Source organism: Cantharellus anzutake (genome assembly GCF_015039405.1).
Source record: "Cantharellus anzutake strain C23 chromosome Unknown EI90scaffold_63, whole genome shotgun sequence".
Taxonomy (NCBI): Eukaryota; Fungi; Basidiomycota; class Agaricomycetes; order Cantharellales; family Hydnaceae; genus Cantharellus; species Cantharellus anzutake.
In genome coordinates, this window is record NW_024067013.1 from 468698 (window position 1) to 490906 (window position 22209).

Consider the following 22209-nt stretch of genomic DNA (forward strand, 5'->3'; position numbering starts at 1 on the left):
TGTTACCTACAGTGGAAAGCTTGATCACCCGTTTCGAGAGGACCAGTTCAGTTACATAGCCTGGCAGTCGAAGATGCGTGTCAATCCCGCTGCTTCTGACGTTCCTTTGGAGCTTGCTGGACCTCGGATTGAAGGCAAGAAGCCTTCATCGACAGTGGTACTGCTCATGGATTTGGGCACCACATCGCACTTTGTATCAAAGGGAGGACCGCTGTGTCAACTTAGCTTTCAGCGTGCGCATCATCCGAAGGCGCGTGAACGCCGATGGGCAGGCTATATGCCCACCGAAGAGGAGGAACCCTATAGATGGTGCATCAATGCTCGAGGACACACAGATGAAACATACCCTGAAATCAAAGACGTCAAAGACCAGCTTAGTACCCTCTTCAACCGATCGGTCCCCCATGTAATTCGTAAATTATGTAATGAAAATCCTTTCACGTGCTTACAGACTTAAATAGTCCAGCCCATTTTAGGAACTAAATACACTACTTCGAGGTTGGAGCTGGGCTACCAGCCTCTATTGGAATAGAGAACTGGCCCAGTAGAAACAGATGCAGGGCACCAGCCTCAATATTATAAGAAACCAAACACTCTCTAGATCTTATTACGCGGTGAAGGCTTCAAGTAAAGCCATCATGCTACGTTAATAGCTTGCCTGAGCAATGGCGGAAACAGCCGACAGGGTGCTTGTCCCTCGATCGATTTTTCACCTGTTATAGTGCCTCGCTGGATGGCTGCTACATTGGACTCAGAACGCCACGAGAAAACATCTTTCGACGGCGATCTACCTAGCGATGAACAACATGAACTAGACAGCGCAATTCTGAAGCGATTGGGGACGAAGCCTTCCTTGCACATACTTCTCTTCGTCATCACCAACGACGACCCGAGGCTTAAAAGCCTCACACTCCAAGAAGCAAAGGATCTCATCTCTGGACACCCTTACATGGTGGACATGCTACAGAACTCATTGGAAGCCCGCTCATTTAGAGAAGTCCAGCGTCTGGGTTCGTAGTTCCTCTTTGTCTCGGTCTCCTTACCTCATCGTTTGATTAGAGGTTCTTTGGCCAGCTGGCGCGCACTATGAACCACAACTATCCGATAGGGAAATGTGGCGTCAATCCCTAACCATGTCCACGTAAATCTCGCTCTGCTTGGTTTACTGTGCACCCTGGCTGAACAACCAGATTAGGGAGGAACTGCGGGCCATGCTCGAGTCTTCATTTCGTAGGAATTATCGTGGAGATATGCCTCAAATTTTCCTACAAGCCCTTAATGCTTACGGCGAGATGTACAATGCCGACGCGCATTACGGACACAGTATTCCCATTCTACAATCGAGTGCAACGGGGAAATCACGCCTCGTAGCAGAAGTGCTGAAAAAGGTGTGTCACAATCAGGATTCAGCAGACCACTCCAGTTGTGCTCCGTACTGATTTGTGCTCTAGGTGCCTGGCATAAGTATCTGCTTCCGCAATTCGAACCGTCCAGAGGCTGGCTGGCCTCCACGAGATGAGGCCATGTGTCGATGGGTAGAATCAAAATCGACCGAACGATGTTTGGTATGTTAAGTATGGAGGTCAGGATGACAAATTGAACGATCCTGTTAGGGTGAAGAAATAGCCGCTGCCCTTCTTGGGGCACTTTTCAAGGAGGCATGCGAAGGCCTTGGTCGTAATCCAGATGAGGATGTCGAGATTCAAATGGGTGCCTGGGCACGCGCATCTGCGTTGCGTGGGGCGTGTTTTGAATCTGTACTCGAGGAGGCTTATCGGTCCCTTACAACCCTACCAGGTCATTTGGTGGCTCGACGACAGAGGATCATCGTAGAAAATGACCTTCGTGGGGTTGGTGAATGGCGTAAAGAACTGTACCGGCACTTTTGCTTGGAACCGGCAAAGAATCTGGCCGTTGATCTCCAGCGTCTTAAGCATGATAAGTTCATCATTGCGTTCGACGAATGCACCAACATGGGTTCAACACGCGAACCTGCCGTCCGGACTAACCCGAGGTCCCTATCTCCCGCTTATGGGATGTCATTACTAGCACTTCTGCGGATGATTAAGGCTCAAGACGAATTTCCCATTGACAAATTCAACTTTTGGTTTCTTTTCCTCGATACGGATCCTATGGTTGCCCAATTTTTTGATGCATGCCTCGAAGTTCCATCAGTCCGGGACACGCGGCTCATGATGCTTGGGCCTTGGGTGCGTTTAGGTTTTGACGTCATGGTTGAGTCATCAGCGAAGACTCCTGGAGATGCATTGTTGTACAACCATTTAATACGTTATGGCCGCCCGGTATGCTCGCCTTTCCTACACTGTCGTTCTCATACCTAATCGTTTGGGACATTGCATCGCATTTGACCGCAGTACTGGTCCACCTATGATTCAATAAGTTTTATAGCTGTGACTAAACACAAACTGTACATGCGCTCAGGGACCCCTTATCTCGATCCCTCTAGTGTTAAACATGTCCTCGCAACATTTTCGCAACGATTCCCCTCGAACTTGCTTCGAACGAAGCTGGATCTATTCTTGCCGCAGAAGGCGTCCGCAGCCATATGCGAATCCTGAAGAACGTTATTGATCCCTCGCTTATTAAAACGGTCACCCCTTCTGAGCCACCACTAGCGATCGCGGCCATGAAGGAGCTGATGACATCGCGGGAGGCGTACAAGAAAGCTCTCAACACGTTGGTTAATGAAGTAATAATTAACGAATCCATCCTCGAGCGAGGATATGAGAACGAATTATTCAGCCGCGTTCTGTTGACCCTTGCGCGGGATTGGGCGAGTAGGTTCAGTAGGCTCCTGCAGGTTCCCGTCGTATCAGCTAGTGTGTTCTTGACCACCCTCCTTGGCGAAAACCTGGGGTTGCTCCCCAATGATCGAGGCCACCAGCTTTTAAAAGAGATGGACGACACTCACATCAACTTCACACATATATTTCAGCTGACGGATGACATCGACAATTTATCCTTTGATTTCCTCCGCAATGCGTGGTGCCGTGGTGCCGCATTTCTGTGCAAGTCCAAACAGCCCTGTATCGACGGATTCATTGTTACTTACAGTGGATCACTTGATGACCCCTTTGAACTGGAAGGGTTCAGTTACATAGCTTGGCGATCGAAGCTGCGCGTTGATAAATCTACTTCCACCATCCCTTTGGAGCTTGCTGGGCCTCAGATCGAAGGCCGGAAACCTCAATCGGCTGTGTTGTTATTCATGGATTTGGGTAACAACTCTCGTTTTGGATCAGCGGAAGGACAATTGTGTCAACTCACCTTTGAGCCCGCACGGCATCCGGACGTCCCTGAGCGTCGATGGGAAGGTTATATGCCTACCCAAGAGGAGGAACCCCCTCGATGGTGCATCCATGCTCGAGGACACACATGTGCCACATACCCTTTAATTGAGGAGGTTGAACCGGAGCTGACTACTCTTCTCAACCGATCTTTGCGCTGGGCGGATCGGGAAGCTTTTTCGCATTTTGCCTCGGCAATGAGGGCTCAGTTGGACCCTTTCCGCCATGTGGCAAAGACCCACAACCCAATTGTCGAGTAAGGTTGGTTGTACGGTAAGTGGTGAGGGAACATAGCATCCCGAACTGCGGCGCTTATATCGTACTACTATCAAATGTACTAAATCATGGTACTCCATCCAATGAAATTCTATGCATTTTGGCAGCCACTTGGTTGGCCGAACTCGCGAGGCTTTTGTTCCAATGTAATAATCAATAGCTCATGATGCGTATCAAACGGCAAGGAAAGCTTAACAATGGCGCGCCCCCCGCACCTCCGCCTACTCAAACCTTGCAAGCCCAAACTGATGTTCCGACTTTCCTGGTCCTGTCGCAATCTTCAACCCTATGAGCCAGTTTGGGGCATGATCAGATCGAAAACTACATTTCAGCTTCTTACTACCTTTCCTTGGACACTCCTACGACACTGTTCAGATTGGACCCGATGAAACCGTGCCCGACCTCATCGACTCGAAGTCTCAATCACGTCAAGATGTGCGCTCGAGATGTGCTGACCAGAAGAAATGGTTCGCTCGCATACTTGATTTGTTTTATTTTATTTTACTTACATATTATCAATAAACACAACACAACTGCTTCCAGACTTAAACACTATCTGATCACAGACAGGAAAAAGGAGAGCGAGGAGGACGAAGACGATGGGAGGTGCAGGAGTGGGATCAGGAAACGCAAGCGAGGGTGTGAACGTGAATGCAAAGGCAGAGGCAATTTTGGAGGTGAACATGTACGAACAGACAGCACTGCAATGGTTCCATGATTTCAACGTACTGCCCGCACTTGAGATCAACTTGTCTACGCCCAACAGGCTAGAGCCAGTGCGGTACCCCCAATCAGTATTGTGGACGTCATTAGCTATGTGCCATCTTGGTACCCTTCCTGTCAATTCATCCAGAGCCTCCGCGGTTTTCACTGTCTGTCATGTTAGGTTTCTCGTCTGAGCTACTGATGCTGAGGCTGCTGAGCTGGCCAGTAGTGGCAGCATCATGAGCAGAGGAGAAAGGCGTGAGAAATCAACTGCTGCCACAATGAATTGAATCCAGCTGCACGTGCTCGCTTCACAACCGTCGAACGGACCCGCGCGCATCTTTTGCACCATCGTCATATTGTTTTTCCTGCAGCGGGTGACGGAAGAAGTTCGTACTGGCGCCTGTGTTGCAGCCAACAAACGCCTGGGGAATGGCGGAGAATAGCCTGCTGCCTTCCGGCGGAGGCTGCCTGAATGTGCCTCCTGAACCGATCAACTCGATGAAACGCAACAGACCGGCCCGAAAATGTGTCAGGAAGATCCAGCCCGCAGAGGAAGACAGTTACCCTGGTTCTGATAGCGATTATGGTCAGTGATTGATCACCATTTCATTTCGGCCTTGCGCGAACGCCACCATCTACAGACGATTCTAAGCCGGGAAGGAAAACACCTGCCGCACGTATGGCAAGAAGGCACAAACTGGCTGCAGCTGCTCGTATTCGCAAGGGAAGGCTAGCCAAATACCTCCACAGAATGCCAGTTGAAATCATGGCTGAGGTGAGTTCACGTCCCATTCTTTATATTGTACATCTCACATCTCACATCCCCCCCGCCCCCCAATGTCTAGATTTACTCTTACGTCAGTCCCCGAGACCTTCTCAGCCTCGCTCGGTCTGGAAAAGTATTCGCCAGATACCTACTTGGTCTCGCTGGCACCTGGGTTTGGAAACTAGCGCGTGAAGCCGTTCCAGATCTCCCCCCTTTATCATACCCACACGACCTTACCGAACAGAAATACGCCCTCCTTGCTTTCGGTGTACACTGTCAGGTAAGACGCATAATTTAGATCTACACTTACTAAGACCGCCCTTCGCAGAAATGCGGTACAGTGTCGACGAACTCGACTGATTGGGATCTGCGTAGACGTTGGTGTATGAAATGTCGGAACTCTATGTAAGTTGGCATTGCCTAGTGCTATTCAAATCCTTATGGCTTTGCAGAGATCAAGACCCGGATTGGTGTGATGTCCTTGGCGAGACTTGGCCCTTTCCCTTCCCATTGGATAGAACAGCCATTGTCTATTTCTCCTTGGTTATCTGTGTGTCTAGACATTTTAATCATGCTCCTCAAACCCATTGATTCTATTTGCAGGTGAAGGAGGGAAATACCACAAACAAATATGTAAACGCTCTGAATTTGAGGATCTCAAAAGAGAGTTTCAATCATTTAGCGAAAAACAAGACAAGGAGGGACTGGGGAAATTCATCAAGAAACGGCAAGAACTGAGGCAAAGTGTGTCCGCCGTAGGTTGCATGTTCACTTCATGGAAAATCCTCCGCTCAGTGCACAATTTTCTATCAAGCATGCGGTACTATGCCGTCAGTGGGTAGATTCGTACCGCAGTAGTCGAAGGGCTGAACTTCGATCCGTTCAACAAACACGAATCGCTGCGTGAGTATCGTTCTCACAAAATCTGCGCCTGCAATTATTCACGAGAACTCTTCAGCGTGCGCGAAAAGCTTAAGGATGAAGGCTTCATGCCGCAGCTAGTCGATGAAGCAAATTTAAGCCGTATTCGCACGATCCGAGTCTCGAAGCTGCTCAGTGCTCAGCGTACGCACAAGCGATTGCGGAGGGACACGGGGTCCGTCTTCGTCTAACATCTGTCACCCTATAGATTGGTCTTCCATAAAGGGAAATGCGATCGAAGTCATGAAGGAATTCGTACGAAACAAGCATTGCAGACTTACCGAGTCCCTGAAGAAAATTGTACAACGTAAATACGCGGAATGGTACTGCAGTCGAGATCCCATGGGTGCAATATGGCCTTCTCCTTCTCATTTCGACCGGAATAAAACGATAGAGGTATGTTTGTCACCTGTTAGTACAGCGTAAATATCGTTTTGATCTGATCGTTGTTACATCAGGCACTTACCAGGGATTACGTGGATCAACGTTTCACGGAGATTATCAAACGGCGCGAGTCTTTCGTGGACATGCCCATAGATGTGATCACCGAAAAGTTTGAGGCCATTGCGCACCATTACTCGCGGGAAATACGAGAGAAGTTATATGAAATGGTTCCTGAGGAGCTTCGCCTTGCTACCCCGGAGGAGACCTTCGCACTTGCTCGTACAGTCTTCAAATCACCCTATGCACACTCTTCCAGGCACTTCCATTACGTTGTCTACATACTGGGGACTCAAATTGGGGATCCACTACCCGTTTCATTCGACGCAACTTCATCTCAGATTATCAGCGACATTATTCGCTCAGGTGGCTGGGATCCGGATACAATGACGGTTCCCCAACTCGACGCGACGGAAATTCGAGTTGAATGCATGACTTGTGCAAATGAAAAAGGTTTCGGCCCAAAGTATACCTGGCAAGGAGTGGTAAGCGTTAGAGAGCACTCATTCATGGATCCCAAGCCCATTTCCCTCTACAGTATCAGCACATTCCTGCTCACGTAAAAGAGGATCAAGAACCACAACACACCAAATGGCGCATTCTGCGCGAGCACGAAAGGCAACGCTACATCAGAGAAGCGGAGGAACGGGCGATCCTTCAAATGAGAATTCGAATTATTGGACCCAAGTGGAGATGCTGTCTTTGTCCCGTGATTTGGCAGTGGGCAGAGGTACATGCCGACTTCCCCACAGAGGACGAAGTTAAAGAGCATATCTTGACAGAGTCAGTCGACCATGTGTTCCCATTTTGCGCTGGGGTTCCTGACTATCCTGATTGTGTTCATCTACAGACATCCCATGGCACGACCAGATGTTCAAGTTTGCTATATGGAGGACATCAGCGTATCGCCCACTATCCGCGCGTCAGCCGAGTGGAATCCTCATGCCTGTGGCTGACGCAAAGCACCTTGTTCACCGGCCTTTGAATGAGGACAGTATGACACTCTTCATTTCGGGATTTGTGGACAATCTTTCTGGTTGTTGCACTAATTTATAGACCGCCAGCGTGGTGGCTTATCTATTGAACATCATATTTGCCGATTGGTATTCCATAGTGTTGTGCTATTCCCTTGCATCAGTAGTGTTGTGTGTTGTGTCACTGTACCTAGCTTAGTAAGCCAGATCGGCAGCCATGTACGCACTCGATGTATTAAATCATACTGTTCTCCAACACGCGCGCGTTGCACGGGTACATATGAAGATCCGCCCCATTGCCTGATCTGACCCCTGGAACATTCAGTGAATACATTCTACGTAATGAACATCAAAGATACGGGGCGCAAATTAATACAGTCCAGTAACTGACGGTGTAGAGATAGAGATCGTGCGAAGTGAATGATCGAGTGAAAAAGCTCACGATGGCAAGCGAAGGAGTTGGTAGACTGTATGCTTCGGCCAGATCCTGGTGTCGATGGTTTTCCCGTTGTATTGTTAACTCAAATGAACACACTCCCATCCATCACAACACGATTGTAATATTCCTCATCTGGGTTGGTGGGCGCCGTAATCATGGTACCCAGTGTCCCTTGAAAGACAGAAACTCCTGCAGGGCCCACAATATCATTCGAAGGAACAGGGTCTGGTGTGTTTTGGGCAGCGACCGGAGGTGACCACCGGGATAAATTGTGGTGGGCTTTCAGATACATCGTCCCCCTCAGTCATACCAGTAGAATCCGAACTGGACGAGTGTCCCCGGTGGCAGACCTATGACCCTACGAGGATCCGTCGGCATACCAGTACGATACACCGATGTATGTGTAGAGCCTTTTCATTGGGTTCAGGAGATGATTATCATGAGTCCTTGATCTCAACAACACAGGTGCCACACCTGTTAACCTCGAATTCACTGGTGTCTTGCATGGGGCAGCACAAGAAAATGCCTTAACGAGTGTCTCGGAAAAATACCATTACAATGCCAACCACCGAACAGAGCGGTTCGCTCCCTGCGGAGGAAGGTTTGGCCACGCCATAGCGAGGGCAGTAGCGTAGGGTACGAGCACCACCGCTACTAGAGGAAACAACATAGTGTTCAGAGAAGGAAGTGAGATGAGGAAAAGAACCTCAATCAAGCAATCACGGTGTCAAGTTCGGTGCAAGTGCCAGTGCATTGGGGTTCCAGCCCATGTGTATGCACCAGGACGATCGACAGTGAGCAGCGAGTCGCTCATCTGCAAAACCACCCTAGAGGATAAACCGCATACCAGGCTCCAGAATGTACACTTCCACCACACATCACGACTCAGACTTGTACCCAATCGTCATCGCTGGTTGACGCACGAAGCCAAGGCTGATATAAGCAATAGACTTGCGGGATCAAAGCTGCCGCCAAGCTTGAAGCCTGAAGGGCATCTATTTTACGGATCACATTTACATCTAAGTGGGCGTGTAAGTCGTAATAAAGATTGGATCTAAGTAACAAGCGATGTCCTGAGGAATAGCCGACCATGAGAAATGACCACGAGAAACGGCCGCCTGGGTGGCATCGAGCATTCTCCAGACGCTGGCGATGCAGAGACGGGACCGAGACTGAGTGAGAAGGTCTATGATGGCAAGCAAAGGGGTTGGAAAATTGTATGCTTCAGCCCAATCCTGGTTTCGATGGATATCCTCTCGCATTGTTGACCCGAACGTATCCACCTCTATCCACCGCAATGTGTCTCTGATATTCTTCGCCCTCGTTGGCCGTCATCATACTACCAGTCACTGTCCGTTGGAAGATAGAAGCTCCTGGAGGCTCTGGAGCATCACTCGGGTACAGCGAGGGAACAGCCTGAGGGACCAGAATGTTTTGGGTGGCGTGGGCACCAGGATAACCTGTGTTTGGCGCTTCAAACGCACTGCGCCTCTCCCTGGAATCACTCTTTCGTCGTCTCAACAAGAAAAAAGCCACGAGGCCAATGAGCAACAGGCCGGCAGCACCCCCAACAGCGCCTCCGGCTATTGTCCCAGTGATGTTGCCCCCGCCCGAAGGTGCTCGTGTCGGAGATGAGGGGCTGAGAGTTTTAGAAAGTGGGAGTGTTTGTGTCGGAGACGAAGGGTTAGAGGTTCTGAATAGGGATAGTGTGGATGCTGGATCAGAGTTGCTGGAGGTCTATGGACCCGGAATAGGGATGAATGGTGACTTCCCATTGAAAAACATGCAGTTTTTACCTGGGGACTAGCAGAGCTAGCAGAAATTACGCTGACTGAAGACACAGAAACCAAGGACAGTGTTGACTGGGGATCCGGGGAGGTAAGCCCGATAACGTGAAGAATTGCGGATTTTTACTAACGGCTATAGATAGCAAAGAGCCCGCAGATAAGACAGGGTTGGACTTGATGTAGGAAAGATTAAGGCTTAATCTAAGTTGCTTTTGAAAATTCGACGACCTGCAATGAACTCTTCACCTGGACAGTAATCGCCGTGCTGCCGACGTGTGATCCTAAAGATGGGCATATCGAGCCATGTTAAACCCCCAGGAATTACTCGGTCATACCACCAGAATCCGTGACATTGTACTGAATGAGCGTCCCCGGTGGCACATCTATGACCCTGTTAGTGCAACATGGATGGCTGGCTGGCGGCACGAAGATTGGCCAGCGCACCAGTACAATACAAGGTTGTTGCCAATGTACGTGTATAGCCTTTTCGTTGGCTGGAGGCTGTCCAGAGGTGAGGACGGAATATCATCCTCAGTAACATTATAGGTGGCATACCTGCTGACATCGAGCTCGTATGGTGGCTTAGAGTTGTAGAATAGAATGCCTCAGCAAAATACTCGCGAGTGCAGTCCCAGAGATCAGCATTACAATACCGTCAGACCACCGAACAGAGCGGTTCGTTCCCTGTAGAACTTGTGTCGGCCACATGATCTTAAGGCCAGTGATGCTCGGCATTAGTGCCAGAACTGCAACTGCTAGAGGAAACAACATCATACGAGCGCGGGAGAGGGAGAAGGAAAGGTGCAAAGAGGCCTTAAACAACTAAGCCAAATCAAGGAATCATTCAGAACCATTCAATTCCTCCAATGCAAGTGCAACCGTTGCAGCGCGACTGCTCACAGCCCAATGATGGAAAACCGAACATGCAATAGTCCAGAGCGATCAACAGCGCCACGTCAGGCGTAGGCGCCCACCTATACTAGGACGCACTTTACTGAATAGTTGTGAACACCTACGTAATCAATACAATTGGGAATAGACAGCCTGCAACGTCTTGGTTGCGCTTTTGAATTTGAAACGTCCGAGTACGCGTTGTGCACAGTAAACTTGAACACACCCCTCCTTTAGGTGAAAGCTGCCAGGAGGATGCACGTCCTCCATCAAACCCTACTTCGAAATAATTTATTTCGACCCTTTTAATACGATGTGCGGACACCTACAGGCGCCAATCTTGATCCTTGGCTGCCGCGAATATGACTCAAAACGCGTAAATCGGCTGTGCATTCACAAGGGAGGTACCTCAACAGAATAACAGTTGAGCCCATGGCCCAGGAGGGCCCGTCCCATCTTTCACATCACAGATCTTACGTTTACTGTTATGCCAGTCCTCGAGCCCCTCTCGACCCGGAAGGGCGTCCACCGCTGGGCCCTGCGTAAAGCTGATCCAAATCTCTCTCTTCCTGCTTGGCCTTGCCTATACTCTCCACGTTTTTGGCGCACATTCTGTGTAAGATGACATTAGACAATCGGGCCTTTGTCTTCTCAGTGGGTAGCACCGCTACGGCTTGGTTCTCCTTGGCCACTGTATTTCTATATAGCCCTTAGCTCTCCAGCCTCGCTCTCAGATAGTGGAGAAATTTTCACGACGATGTTACCCAATATCTACGTAAGGGCAAAGGGAGCCTCGGCATACTGGTGTCGGACAGGTAGAACTGATCATAACCGAGTATCATCCCAGATCCCAGATATTCTATTAACAATGGACTTAAGAGATGACTCACACTGCTGGAACTGTCTCCGTACTTAGAGCGATGAATATCTGATCACTACCACGCTGCAGTTAGCCGAAACCATCTAGAGCACACTGCCCATCAGTTCCTGTACTCTGCCGCACAGCCAGGTGCGGCAGACTTGCGAGTCTGTGGGATGCCGTGGGCTCGACCGTAGAATGGGAAATCAAAAATCAAGGCCTTCCTTCGAGAGGATCGCAACAAACCCAAAGGGGATACTTGGTCTGTCTCCCGGGAGACTGGGTGCGGACAACTGCTTTCGTGCTCTGTACCTTGTGTGTAGCCTAGTGGGACACGAGCAATGCTATCTGTGAGAGTGTCCAAAGAAGAGAGACTTCATCTTGCGAGCATTGATATGGGATATGTGGAACCAGGGGTCTAAAGACGTTCAGTAAATCCCCCAGGCGCGTGAAGCATCCCTGAGATCGAGAAGGGACTCACGATTGTGAGCGAAAAACGTGAGCTTAACTGAAACCTTTCTGTGCTGAGTGCACTTTTAGACAACAAAATCTTGTTAAGCTAGAATTCGATCCAGACAGTCAACCAATTATTCAGGAGCGCCATTAGGATGCTTGCTATATGCATACCTAGGACATGAAACCTTGAGCGCCCCCGCATCCGCTCATGAGTTAGATGAGACCATGCACTCAGCTTGCCCACGCGCAGTGCCTGTAAAATAACTTCTCGAACTCGATTAAATAATTAATTCAGGCGCGCCCAATGGGCATTATATTAGCGAATATCGGACGGCTATATCAATCACTCCATGCATGATCAGTCCACGGCACCGCTTCCACAACATCGAGGGCTAATTGAAAGATATCCCATAGTGCTGTAATTACATAGTGTTGGTTGTTAAGACTCAATTCTAATACTACTGAATCGAGGGGCTAAAGACCAAAATTGGATCCGGCCAAGAGTGTAGACTATTGTACCACCGACAGATCATGACCGATCAGCGAAACGGTTGCGCGCGCGCGCGTTGCACAGACACATACGAAGGATCAACCCTTTCGCCCGGTCCAAACGCCGGGGGACATTCAAAAAAAATATCAAGGACGTAACAGTCCAGATACCAAGCAATGCAGCAATAGAGATAACGCGAAGCGAACGAATCAAGTGAGAAGGTCCATGTTAGCAAGCGAGGGAGTTGGAAAATAATTAGTTCCCCAGTGCTGATGATTAACTTGACGTATCGTTAGCCCGAAGGTATCCGCCACTCCCACCCATTACAACGCGATTGTAATACACTTCGTCTGAGTTGGTGGGTGCCGTCATCATACTTCCCGCTGTCCCTCGGAAGGCAGAAGGCGCAAAAACATCGTTCGGGTACAAAGGTGGAACAACGTCCACTGATGTGTTCTGGGTGACGACTGGAGCGTGAACATGGGGATAAATTGTATGCGGGCTTTCAAATGCATCATCCTTCTCTTTGGAACGACCCTTTCGTCGTCTTATCAAAAAGAAAGCGCCAAGGCCAAGGAGCAACAGAACGACAGAAACCCCGACGGCTATTGCCCAAGTGCCGTGGCGCCTGCTCGAAGGCGATTGGGTCGGAGCTGAAGGGTTGGATATTGCAGTTGATGTGGATGTAGGATTCGAGTTAGTAGAGGGCTGCGGACAAGTAATGAGGATGAACGGAGAGTGTCCAGCTTGAAGAATATGCAATATTTACCAGGGCGCCTGTAGAGTTGGTGGAAACTACACTGGCTGAAGAGATGGAAGCTAATAACTGCGTTGATTGCGAAGATGGGAGGTAAGCTCAACAAAGTGTATAACCGCAGATTATTAGGAGACTGACACTTGTCGATATCGAAAAGGTGCTATTGCCTCCACCTGAAGACGTTTGTGTCGGAGATGAGAAGCCAGAAGTTTTGGATTGTGTGGATGTTGGCTGTGGGTTGGTGGAGGTCTGTGGACAAATAATTAGGGGCGTCCGGTCTGCAGAATGCGCAGGTATTCACCTGAGAACTAGTAGAACTGTGGGAAGTTACGCTGACTGAAGATACAGAAGCCAAAGATTGTGCTGACTGTGAATTCAAGAGGTAAGCCCAGATAACTACAGAACAATGATATACTAACAAGGGTCGACAGCAAAGAGATGCTAGATAAGATTGGGTTGGGCTTGACACGGGACAAATTGGGTGCTCAATTTCGGAAACTCGGCGGCAATAAAATTCTCACCTGGACAGTCAGCGCTGTGCTGTTGATGTGTGCCCCTGAAGATGGGCAAATTGAGCCTCGTTAAATCCCCAGAAACTACTCAGTCATACCACCAGAATCCGTGACATTATACTGGATGAGCGTCCCCGGTGGCACATCTATAACCCTATTGGTGAAACATGGAAGGCTGAATGGCACCACGAGGATCGGTCAGCATACCAGTACAATACAAGGTCGTTTCCGATGTAGGTGTGCAGCCTCTGCGTTGGGTTGAGGCTAGCCAGAGGCGAAAACGGATTATCGCAAGTCCTTGATCTTAGTAACGTAGGCGGCACACCTGTTGACATCGAGTTCGTAAGGTTCCTTGGAGTAGTAGAAGAAATCGCCTGAGAAAACGATGGAAATGTGGTTGCAGAAATCTACGTTACAATTCCGCCAGACCACTGAACAGAGCGGTTCGTCCCCTGCATGACCTGCACCGGCCACATGATGGTGATTGCAGTGGCATAGGGTATCAACACCACGACTGCTAGAGGAAACAACATGATAGAGCGCGAGTCAGGGAGAAGGAAGGAGGTAGAGGGAGAAAGCGAGGAAGAAAGCAAGACAACCAGAGAAGCACACAATTGAGTCAATCAAGAAATCACTCAGGGACCTCAGCCACGATCCCCTGGGGAAAGCTCGGGGGACGTGGGGGGCAGATTGCATGTCGGTCGCCTGGCCAATATTGCGCATGCTCACGTCCGTGTGATGAAGCACACGCATAGAAACCAGTCATACATTGGTCGAGGGCGATCGACAGTGAGCACGCCGCGCTTAGCGCCCATCTACGAAACCATCAAGGCGTAAACTAGATGCTGAGTCGGACGTATATAGTCCAGCCACAAATTCCTTAGATCGGCAAGAACGACGCTGCACCGTATGGAAAAAGGTTGCTGTGGGCCTATGTAATCAACACAATAGACAATGGTGGCGAAAGTTATTTATCTATTGGCATAGCTTTCGGCACGCTAACCCCCACATCAGCCGTTCGGTTTATCTCTCTGAGAGCACTTGAAGGGCTGACATAAGGTTTATGTGCACATGACTGTTTTGCGCGTTACGTTCAGTCAGCATGATCCGAGGCGCGAACTCAATCATGCATGACCGATCAATCCTACTGTATTCCTGGTAACCTACCTAACCTCTTCGCTTGATTCTAACGCTGCGCTGGCAATCACAAGCCACACATAAAAATGTAGTCTATACGAATTACATCGAAAATACGACCGTAGGGGTTGTCTATCCCGACACTGGCAACGCAGAGATGCTGCTGAGATAGGTATTGTGCATCAAGTAGGGGGGCTCCCAGATCGACTACAAGCCAGAGGAGTTGCATGAAAACCCGCCGAGAAGATGTGGAGCAAAAGGAAATATGTGCGCGTTCCTCGGGGATTCCAATTTTTTTTTTTTTTGGCAAAATCATAGCACCGTGCTCTGATACCACACGCTTCGGTGGTTATGGAGGCAGTAGGAATTGGACTTAGATACATGTTTGTCAGTGTAAAGTAACAAGGGCGGACTTGAGCAATCAAAACCTTGTCCTTGAGTTCCGAATTCTTTAAACAAGGAATTCTGCTCTCATCACGAAGGTCGGTCTATCTGCCAACGGCCTCATGTTGTCAACCCAAACGTATCCATTTCTCCGACGCGATTGTAATATGCTCCGTCCGAGTTAGTGGGTGCCATCTTCCTAGTACCTGTTGTACCTCGGAAAATAGAAACCCCTGAAAGTCCCGCAGCAACAACACTCGGGTGCGACAACGGCACAGCGCGCAATAGTCTGCCCTGAACCGATAAAGGAATGCTTTGGATGGTAACTAGAGCTTAATCACTCAGGCTGGGATAAATGTTATGGAGGCCTTCAGATGCATCATTCTCCTCTTTCGTCGTCTTAGCAGAACAAAAGCCGCAATCCTAATGAGGTACAGAGCAACGGCACCCCCGGCGGCGCCTCCGACCATTACCTCAGCGCTTTGTGTCGGAGACGCAGAGTTAGAAGCCTTAGGTAGTGTGGGGGTTGGATTCTAGTGGAGGTCTGTCGGCAAGTAACAGGATGAACGGAGAACGTTCAGTTTAAAGGATGTACGGTATATACCCGGTCGTCAGGAACGCTGGACTGATTGGAGTTATAGATGCCATGGTGTTGACTATGAATTGGGGAGGCAAGCCCCAAACCGTAAGAAACTACCCAATATCGGGATAAGGCTAACACTCATCGACTGCAAAGGATTGGGCTTGACTTAGGAAAGACCGAGTGCTTACTTTTGGGAATTCTGCTTCAACGAAGTCTTCACCTGGACAGTCAGCGCCGCACTATTGACGTGAATCCCCAAAGATGAACACATTGAGCCTGGTGAGCCTCTGGGAACTACCCAGTCATACCCCTAGAATCTGTAACATTGTACGAGGTCCGGCGGCGCGTCTGTGACCCTGTTGGTGCAAACATGGGCGGCTACCCAGGGACACGAGGTTATGTGGCACAAGGCGCGTGCCGAAATAGGCGTAACAGCCTTCTCGTCGGGTCAGCCCAAAGTTCGCCCGGCAACTATTCATGGATTCCGAGCACGAAAGGTAACGCTGCGTCAGAAAAGGCCTATCCCCCGAAGAAAATGGACCCAAGTGGAGCTGCAGTAAATGGTATCTACGTCTGTTCCCATTTTGTGTAGAGGTTTCTGAGTATCCTAACGGTGTCACAGACATCTCGTTGCGCGACACAGCCGTTCAAGTTTGCTACATGAGGGACATCTGGCTATGACTATCCGCGTGTCAGCCGAGTACCGACAGGAATCTTCACCCATGTGGCTGATGCAAAGTGTCATGTTTATTCGAATGGGGGCAGTGAGACACTCTTTTTTGGATTTGCGGCCAGACTGTCCGCTGATTTGTAGGCCGCCAGCCCGGTGCCTTATATCAAACATCCTATTTACCGACCAGCACCCCATGCTATCTTTTTTGCATCAGTAACTGTCGCGTCATTTGAGCGGCCTAGCCGTCCCTGCCGAACTCCACCAGCAAGTTAAGCCATCTGCGCTTTCATTATATGGATTGAACATAGTATGCTGAGAGACGCACACAGTGCCAGAAGGGGATCGAGGGACGGCAGGGAATGTTGATATTCATTTGCGCACCAACCAGGCAGAAATTGGTGGTCGCAGCGTCAACACACGCAGTTGAAATAAAAGGCACAAGACAAAACTAGGTGGGTGGAGGGAAGTTGCATATCGATCAACGAAGAATCGCTCGCAACGAGGATCAAAAGAGAGAGGCACTCGTTAAGCCAGGGTGAATGCAGCCGAAGTTGGGATCAAGGGTCAGATGCAGAGTGCCACAGGAGTGCTCGTTTCCATGTAAAACAAACATCAATTCTAGACAGTCGATCAATCATTCAGAACGGCCATTAACGCACTCTCATATCCAAGCGGCACTAGCGCCCCTCACGATAACTTAGATGAAGAGAAGGCTGGTCACCTAGATGGCAGTTGCCGTGTGAAAGATTCTGGGATCGTGACTCACTTCCGAGAGATTATGAAATCCAGGCGGCAGTTATATATTGACGCGAATCCACGGTGCCGCTTCCCCGAGAGACTGAATAAGGCAATATATAGTGTCAGAACTGAATTGCTACGAAGCAGATGTCGAGATGGTGTGCAGGCGAACACAAGGTGTGGTCCCGGTATGCACTATCATATCACCCACGAATCATGATCGATTAATCACATTGGTACACGGGGTGTCGGCCCCTCCGCTTGGTCAGGTGAACGCCAGAAACCGCAAAATCACAACTGGAGAATACAGTTTATGCAATAAATACTAAAACACAGCCCAGCAGCAGTCCAGATGCTGAGAATGCTGAGATAGAGAATGTCTGAAGGGAATGGACTGGGGAGGTGAGAAGATCCACGGTAGCAAGCGAAGGAGTCGGCAAACTGTATGCTTCAGCCAGATCCTGGAGGTGTCGAAGAATATTCCCTCGTATTGCCGAACCCAACGTATCCACTTCCCCCACCCTTCACAACACGTTTGTAATACTCCTCATCCTCGTTGGTGGGTGCAGTCATCATACTACCTGTTGTCGCTTGAAAGACAGAAGGACCCACAGCATTATCCGGGAACCGTAGCGGAATAGCGTCCAGTGGTGGGTTCCCGCCGGGCGAAGGAACGTTTTGGGTGGCGTAACCAATGGGATAAACAGTATACGGCTCTTCAAACGCGTCGTCCCTCCCTCTAGAATAATCTTTTCGTTGCTTTAACAAGAAGAAAGCCCCAATGCCAATGAGTAACAGAGCAATGGCACCCCCAACAGCGCCTCCGGCTATTACTCTTGTATTACTGCTCCCGCCCGAAGATGTTTGTGTCGGAGATGGAGAGTTGGAAGTTTTAGACAGTGTGGATGATGGGTTTGAGTGGGTGGAGATCTGTAGAGAAATAGTTTTTAAAAACGTCCAATTTGAAGAGTATGTAGTATTCACTGGAGTACCAGTAGAACTGGTGGAAATTACGCTGACTGAAGACACAGAAACCAATGACTGCAGATTTGCGGAAATAAGCCCGAAAACGTAGAGAACTGCAGATTATTGGGATACCAACACTTATTGACATCAAAGAGGCTGTAGTTAAAATGGGGTTGGGCTCGACGTAATTTTAAGCATCGTTTTGGAATCCCAGTTGCGATAAAATCCTCACCTGAATAGTCAGCTCCGAGCTGTTGGACTGTTCTCCTAAAGATGGGCACATTCAGACTTTTTAAGCCTCCAGAAATTTCTCAGTCATACCAGCAGAATCCGTGACACTGTACCGGATGACCGTCCCTGGCAGAACATCTATGACCCTGTTGGTGTAACGTGGGTGACTGACTGGCATCACGAGAACAGGTCAGCGTACCAATACACAACCCAGTCGTCACCAACGTAGGTGTACAGCCTTTTCGTTGGGTAAAGGCTGTTGGAGGCGAGGACAGGATGTCATCAGTTACCACGACTCCCTGGCATTAGTGACGGAGGCAGCACACCTGTCGACATCGAGCTCATATGGTGGCTTGGAGTAATAGAGAAAGCGCCTCAGCAAAACACTGGGCAATACATTGACAGAAATCTACGTTACAACACCGTCATGCCACTGAACAGAGCGGTTCGTTCCCTGCAGAACTTGTGCCGGCCACATGATGTAGAAGGCAGCGACGCTCGGCGCCAGCACCACTACTGCTAGAGAAAATAACATGGTATGAGCGCAGGAGAGGGAGAAGGAAGAACAAATGAGGTACTATTCCCAAGCCAAATCAGGAAAGGATCATCTTGCGCCGATATTTTAATTCGCTGTGCCACAAGCTCCGGCGCAAGCCGGTGCATGTTGTTCCCAGTCAATTGTGCCACCCAGGCCCGTGTAATAGCGAAAGTGAGCCATGCGTTGGTCGAGGGCAATCGGCAGGTACCGTCGTGCATCTGGTTTGCCATGCTACCCCAGGACGTAAAGTCTGGAATATTTACTTCAACCACGCGAGTATATTTTAAGTTTGCTTCCTTTCTCGGTCTAGTTAATTGTTCAATCGAGGCTGGTATCCTGATGAATTAAGCCTGAGCGTACTCGTATGTGGGACAGCTTGGGAGCTTGATTTAAGCTCCTTTGGGACTTTCTGGCTATAATAAATCCTCACCTGAACGGTCAGTGTCGTGCTGTTGATGTGTGTCCCTGGAGTTGGCACGTTACGCATCCTCAGTCATACCGACGGAATCAGTGACATTGTTTTTCCCTGGCGGCACGTCTATGTACCTGTTGGTGTAACATGGATGGCTGATTAGCGCCACGAGGATAGGTCGACGTACCAGTACAAGATTGGGTCGTTGCCAATACAGGTACCCAGCCTTTTCGTTGGGTAAAGGCTGGTTGGAGCGGAGTATCATCAATTTCCCCGAGCATTTCATCTCAGCAGCGGATAATATAGCACACCTACTGATATCGAGTTCGTATGGTGGCTTGGAGTAATAGAAAAAAGCGCCTTAGCCAAACAACGGGCAATGCATTAGCGGAAATCTACGTTACAATGCCACCAGGCCACTAAACAGAGCGGTTGGTTCCCTCCAGGACTTCATTTGGCCACATGATAGTGAGAGCAGCGAACACCAGGCATAGCCCCAAGAGTGTGTATGCCCTATCATATCACCCACAAATCGTGATCGATCAACCACATTGGTGCGAACATTGCAAGGGTGCACGGGGCGGTCCCTCCGCCTGGCCAGGTCAACGCCAGTAACCGCAAAATCACAAGCGGGGAATACAGTTTATGCAATAAATACTAAAACACAGCGCAGCAGAAGTCCAGATTCTGAGAATGCTGAGATAGAGAATGTCTGAAGGGAAGGTGAGAAGATCCGAGGTAGCAAGTGCAAGAGCTGGCAAACTGTATGCTTCAGCCAGATCCTGGAGGTGTCGAAGAATATTCCCTCGCATCGCCGAGCCCAATGTATCCACTTCTCCCACCCTTCACAACACGTTTGTAATACTCCTCATCCTCGTTGGTGGGTGCAGTCATCATACTGCCTGTTGTCGTCTGAAAGACAGAAAACTTCCGTAGGACCCACAATATCACTCGGGAACCGGGGCGGAATAGCGTCCAGTGGTGTATTCTTGCTGGGTGAAGGAACGTTTTGGGTGGCAACTTGAGCGTAACCAATGGGATAAATCGTATAGGGCTCTTCAAACGCGTCGTCCCTCCCTCTGGAATAACCTTTTCGTCGCTTTAACAAGAAGAAAGCCCCAAGGCCGATGAGCAACACGGCAACCGCACCCCCAACAGCGCCTACGACTATTACTCTAGTGTTACTGCTCCCTCCCGAAGATTTTTGTGTTGGAGATGGAGAGTTGGAAGTTTTAGACAGTGTGGATGATGGGTTTGAGTGGGTGGAGATCTGTAGAGAAATAGTTTGGAAAACGTCCAATTTGAGGCGTATGTAGTATTTACTGGGAGTACCAGTGGAACTGGTGGAAATTACGCTGACTGAAGACACAGAAGCCAATGACTGCGAATTTGCGGAAATAAGCCTGAAAACGTAGAAAACTGCAGATTATTGGGATACCAACACTTATTGACATCAAAGAGGCTGTAGTTAAGATGGGGTTGGGCTCGACGTAATTTTAAGCATCGTTTTGAAATCCCAGTTGCGATAAAATCCTCACCTGAACAGTTAGCTCCGAGCTGTTGGACTGTTCTCCTAAAAAATGGACACATTCAGACTTTAAGCCTCCAGAAATTTCTCAGTCATACCAGCAGAATCCGTGACGCTGTACCGGATGACCGTCCCTGGCAGCACATCTATGACCCTGTTGGTGCAACATGATTGACTGACTGGCACCACGAGAACAGGTCGGCGTACCAATACACAGCCCAGTCGTCACCAACGTAGGTGTACAGCCTTTTCGTTGGGTAAAGGCTGTTGGAGGCGAGGACAGGATGTCAGTTACCACGAGTCCCTGGTATTAGTGACGGAGGCAGCACACTGTCGACATCGAGCTCATATGGTGGCTTGGAGTAATAGAGAAAGCGCCTCAGCAAAACACTGGGCAATACATTGGCAGGAATCTATGTTACAACACCGTCATGCCACTGAACAGAGCGGTTCGTTCCCTGCAGAACTTGTGCCGGCCACATGATGTAGAAGGCAGCGACGCTCGGCGCCAGCACCACCACTGCTAGAGAAAATAACATGGTATGAGCGCAGGAGAGGGAGATAGGAGGTGAGAACAAATGAGGTATTATTCCCAAGCCAAATAAGGATTCACCTTGTTCAATTCGCTGTGCCAAGCTCCGGCGCAAGCCGGTGCATGTTGTTCTCCCAGTCAATTGTGCCCATCCAGGTCCGTGCGATAGCGAAAGTGTGTCATGCGTTGGTCGACAGGTCATGCATCTGGCTTGCCCCAGGACGTAGGATCTGGATTATTTACTTCAGCACATTTCTAGTTTGCTTCCTTTCTCAGTCTGGTTATATTAATCGTTCAATAGAGGCCAGTATCCTGCCCAATCGTTCAGAACAGTGATGAATTAAGCCATGAGCGTATTCGTGTCTGAGTGGCACCAGCACCCACAAAATCACGGCATACATATGTTTGACTCGACTGAACGAATCCATGTCCCGCAATTGCTGGCGTGCCTCCTAGGCAGGACTCCAGCCTCTATGACTTCGTAATATTATATACATGCCTCCAATAATTGCGAGATGGACCATGGTGTGCCAACGTGGCATGAACACTGTGCACCAGCTAGCTGGCGTAGGATTCCAAGAGTATATGTGCCTATCACATCACCCACGGATCATGATCGATCGATCACATTGGTGGTGCATTGATCAGCCCCTTCGCATGGCCCGACACCAGTAACCGCAAAACCACAACCAAGAAATACAATTTATGCAATAAACAAAAGTCCGGATACTTGAGGGTGCCGAGATAGAGAATGTCTGAAGTGAATGGATTGGAGAAGTGAGGAGATCCATAGTAGCAAGCGAAGGAACTATATGCTTCAGCCAGAGCCTGGTGTCGATGAATATCCCCTCACACCACTAACTCGAACGTATCCACCTCTCCCACCCATCACAACGCGATTA

General features: G+C 49.3%; 6 protein-coding genes across 6 annotated transcripts; 2 read left to right on the top strand and 4 right to left on the bottom strand.

Moving 5' to 3' along the window:
- Positions 1-536: 536 nt before the first annotated feature.
- On the top strand, positions 537-3714 carry EI90DRAFT_3076385 (uncharacterized protein). The gene is made up of 7 exons (XM_039061650.1): positions 537-1010; positions 1060-1141; positions 1196-1388; positions 1452-1565; positions 1614-2303; positions 2376-2466; positions 2529-3714. Exons 1-7 carry the CDS (start codon positions 734-736, stop codon positions 3566-3568), a joined length of 2487 nt encoding a protein of 828 aa, XP_038911387.1. The 5' UTR covers positions 537-733; the 3' UTR covers positions 3569-3714.
- Positions 3715-4582: 868 nt separating this feature from the next.
- On the top strand, positions 4583-7662 carry EI90DRAFT_3157531 (uncharacterized protein). Its single transcript, XM_039066119.1, has 12 exons — positions 4583-4878; positions 4934-5067; positions 5138-5338; positions 5387-5463; positions 5511-5608; positions 5662-5813; positions 5873-5961; positions 6017-6123; positions 6188-6375; positions 6438-6905; positions 6959-7203; positions 7271-7662. Exons 1-12 carry the CDS (start codon positions 4722-4724, stop codon positions 7374-7376), a joined length of 2022 nt encoding a protein of 673 aa, XP_038911388.1. The 5' UTR covers positions 4583-4721; the 3' UTR covers positions 7377-7662.
- Positions 7663-8830: 1168 nt separating this feature from the next.
- EI90DRAFT_3076397 (uncharacterized protein) lies at positions 8831-10389 on the bottom strand. The gene is made up of 8 exons (XM_039061651.1): positions 10269-10389; positions 10176-10201; positions 10065-10121; positions 9956-10011; positions 9867-9901; positions 9752-9793; positions 9630-9695; positions 8831-9570 (listed from the first exon to the last, which is right to left on the bottom strand). The coding sequence occupies exons 1-8, from the start codon at positions 10353-10355 to the stop codon at positions 9058-9060; spliced, it is 882 nt and encodes a 293-aa protein (XP_038911389.1). The 5' UTR covers positions 10356-10389; the 3' UTR covers positions 8831-9057.
- Positions 10390-12216: 1827 nt separating this feature from the next.
- On the bottom strand, positions 12217-14347 carry EI90DRAFT_3076399 (uncharacterized protein). Its single transcript, XM_039061652.1, has 8 exons — positions 13793-14347; positions 13684-13739; positions 13595-13629; positions 13493-13534; positions 13375-13440; positions 13212-13322; positions 13086-13142; positions 12217-13024 (listed from the first exon to the last, which is right to left on the bottom strand). Exons 1-8 carry the CDS (start codon positions 13918-13920, stop codon positions 12593-12595), a joined length of 927 nt encoding a protein of 308 aa, XP_038911390.1. The 5' UTR covers positions 13921-14347; the 3' UTR covers positions 12217-12592.
- Positions 14348-17866: 3519 nt separating this feature from the next.
- Positions 17867-19192, bottom strand: EI90DRAFT_2371270 (uncharacterized protein). Its single transcript, XM_039052942.1, has 9 exons — positions 18876-19192; positions 18716-18816; positions 18624-18649; positions 18497-18553; positions 18388-18443; positions 18299-18333; positions 18199-18244; positions 18085-18141; positions 17867-18030 (listed from the first exon to the last, which is right to left on the bottom strand). Exons 1-9 carry the CDS (start codon positions 19063-19065, stop codon positions 17993-17995), a joined length of 606 nt encoding a protein of 201 aa, XP_038911391.1. The 5' UTR covers positions 19066-19192; the 3' UTR covers positions 17867-17992.
- Positions 19193-19753: 561 nt separating this feature from the next.
- On the bottom strand, positions 19754-21325 carry EI90DRAFT_3076415 (uncharacterized protein). Its single transcript, XM_039061653.1, has 10 exons — positions 21198-21325; positions 21094-21131; positions 20983-21039; positions 20874-20929; positions 20786-20820; positions 20690-20731; positions 20542-20628; positions 20187-20517; positions 19965-20149; positions 19754-19803 (listed from the first exon to the last, which is right to left on the bottom strand). Exons 1-9 carry the CDS (start codon positions 21312-21314, stop codon positions 20019-20021), a joined length of 894 nt encoding a protein of 297 aa, XP_038911392.1. The 5' UTR covers positions 21315-21325; the 3' UTR covers positions 19754-19803; positions 19965-20018.
- Positions 21326-22209: the final 884 nt, after the last annotated feature.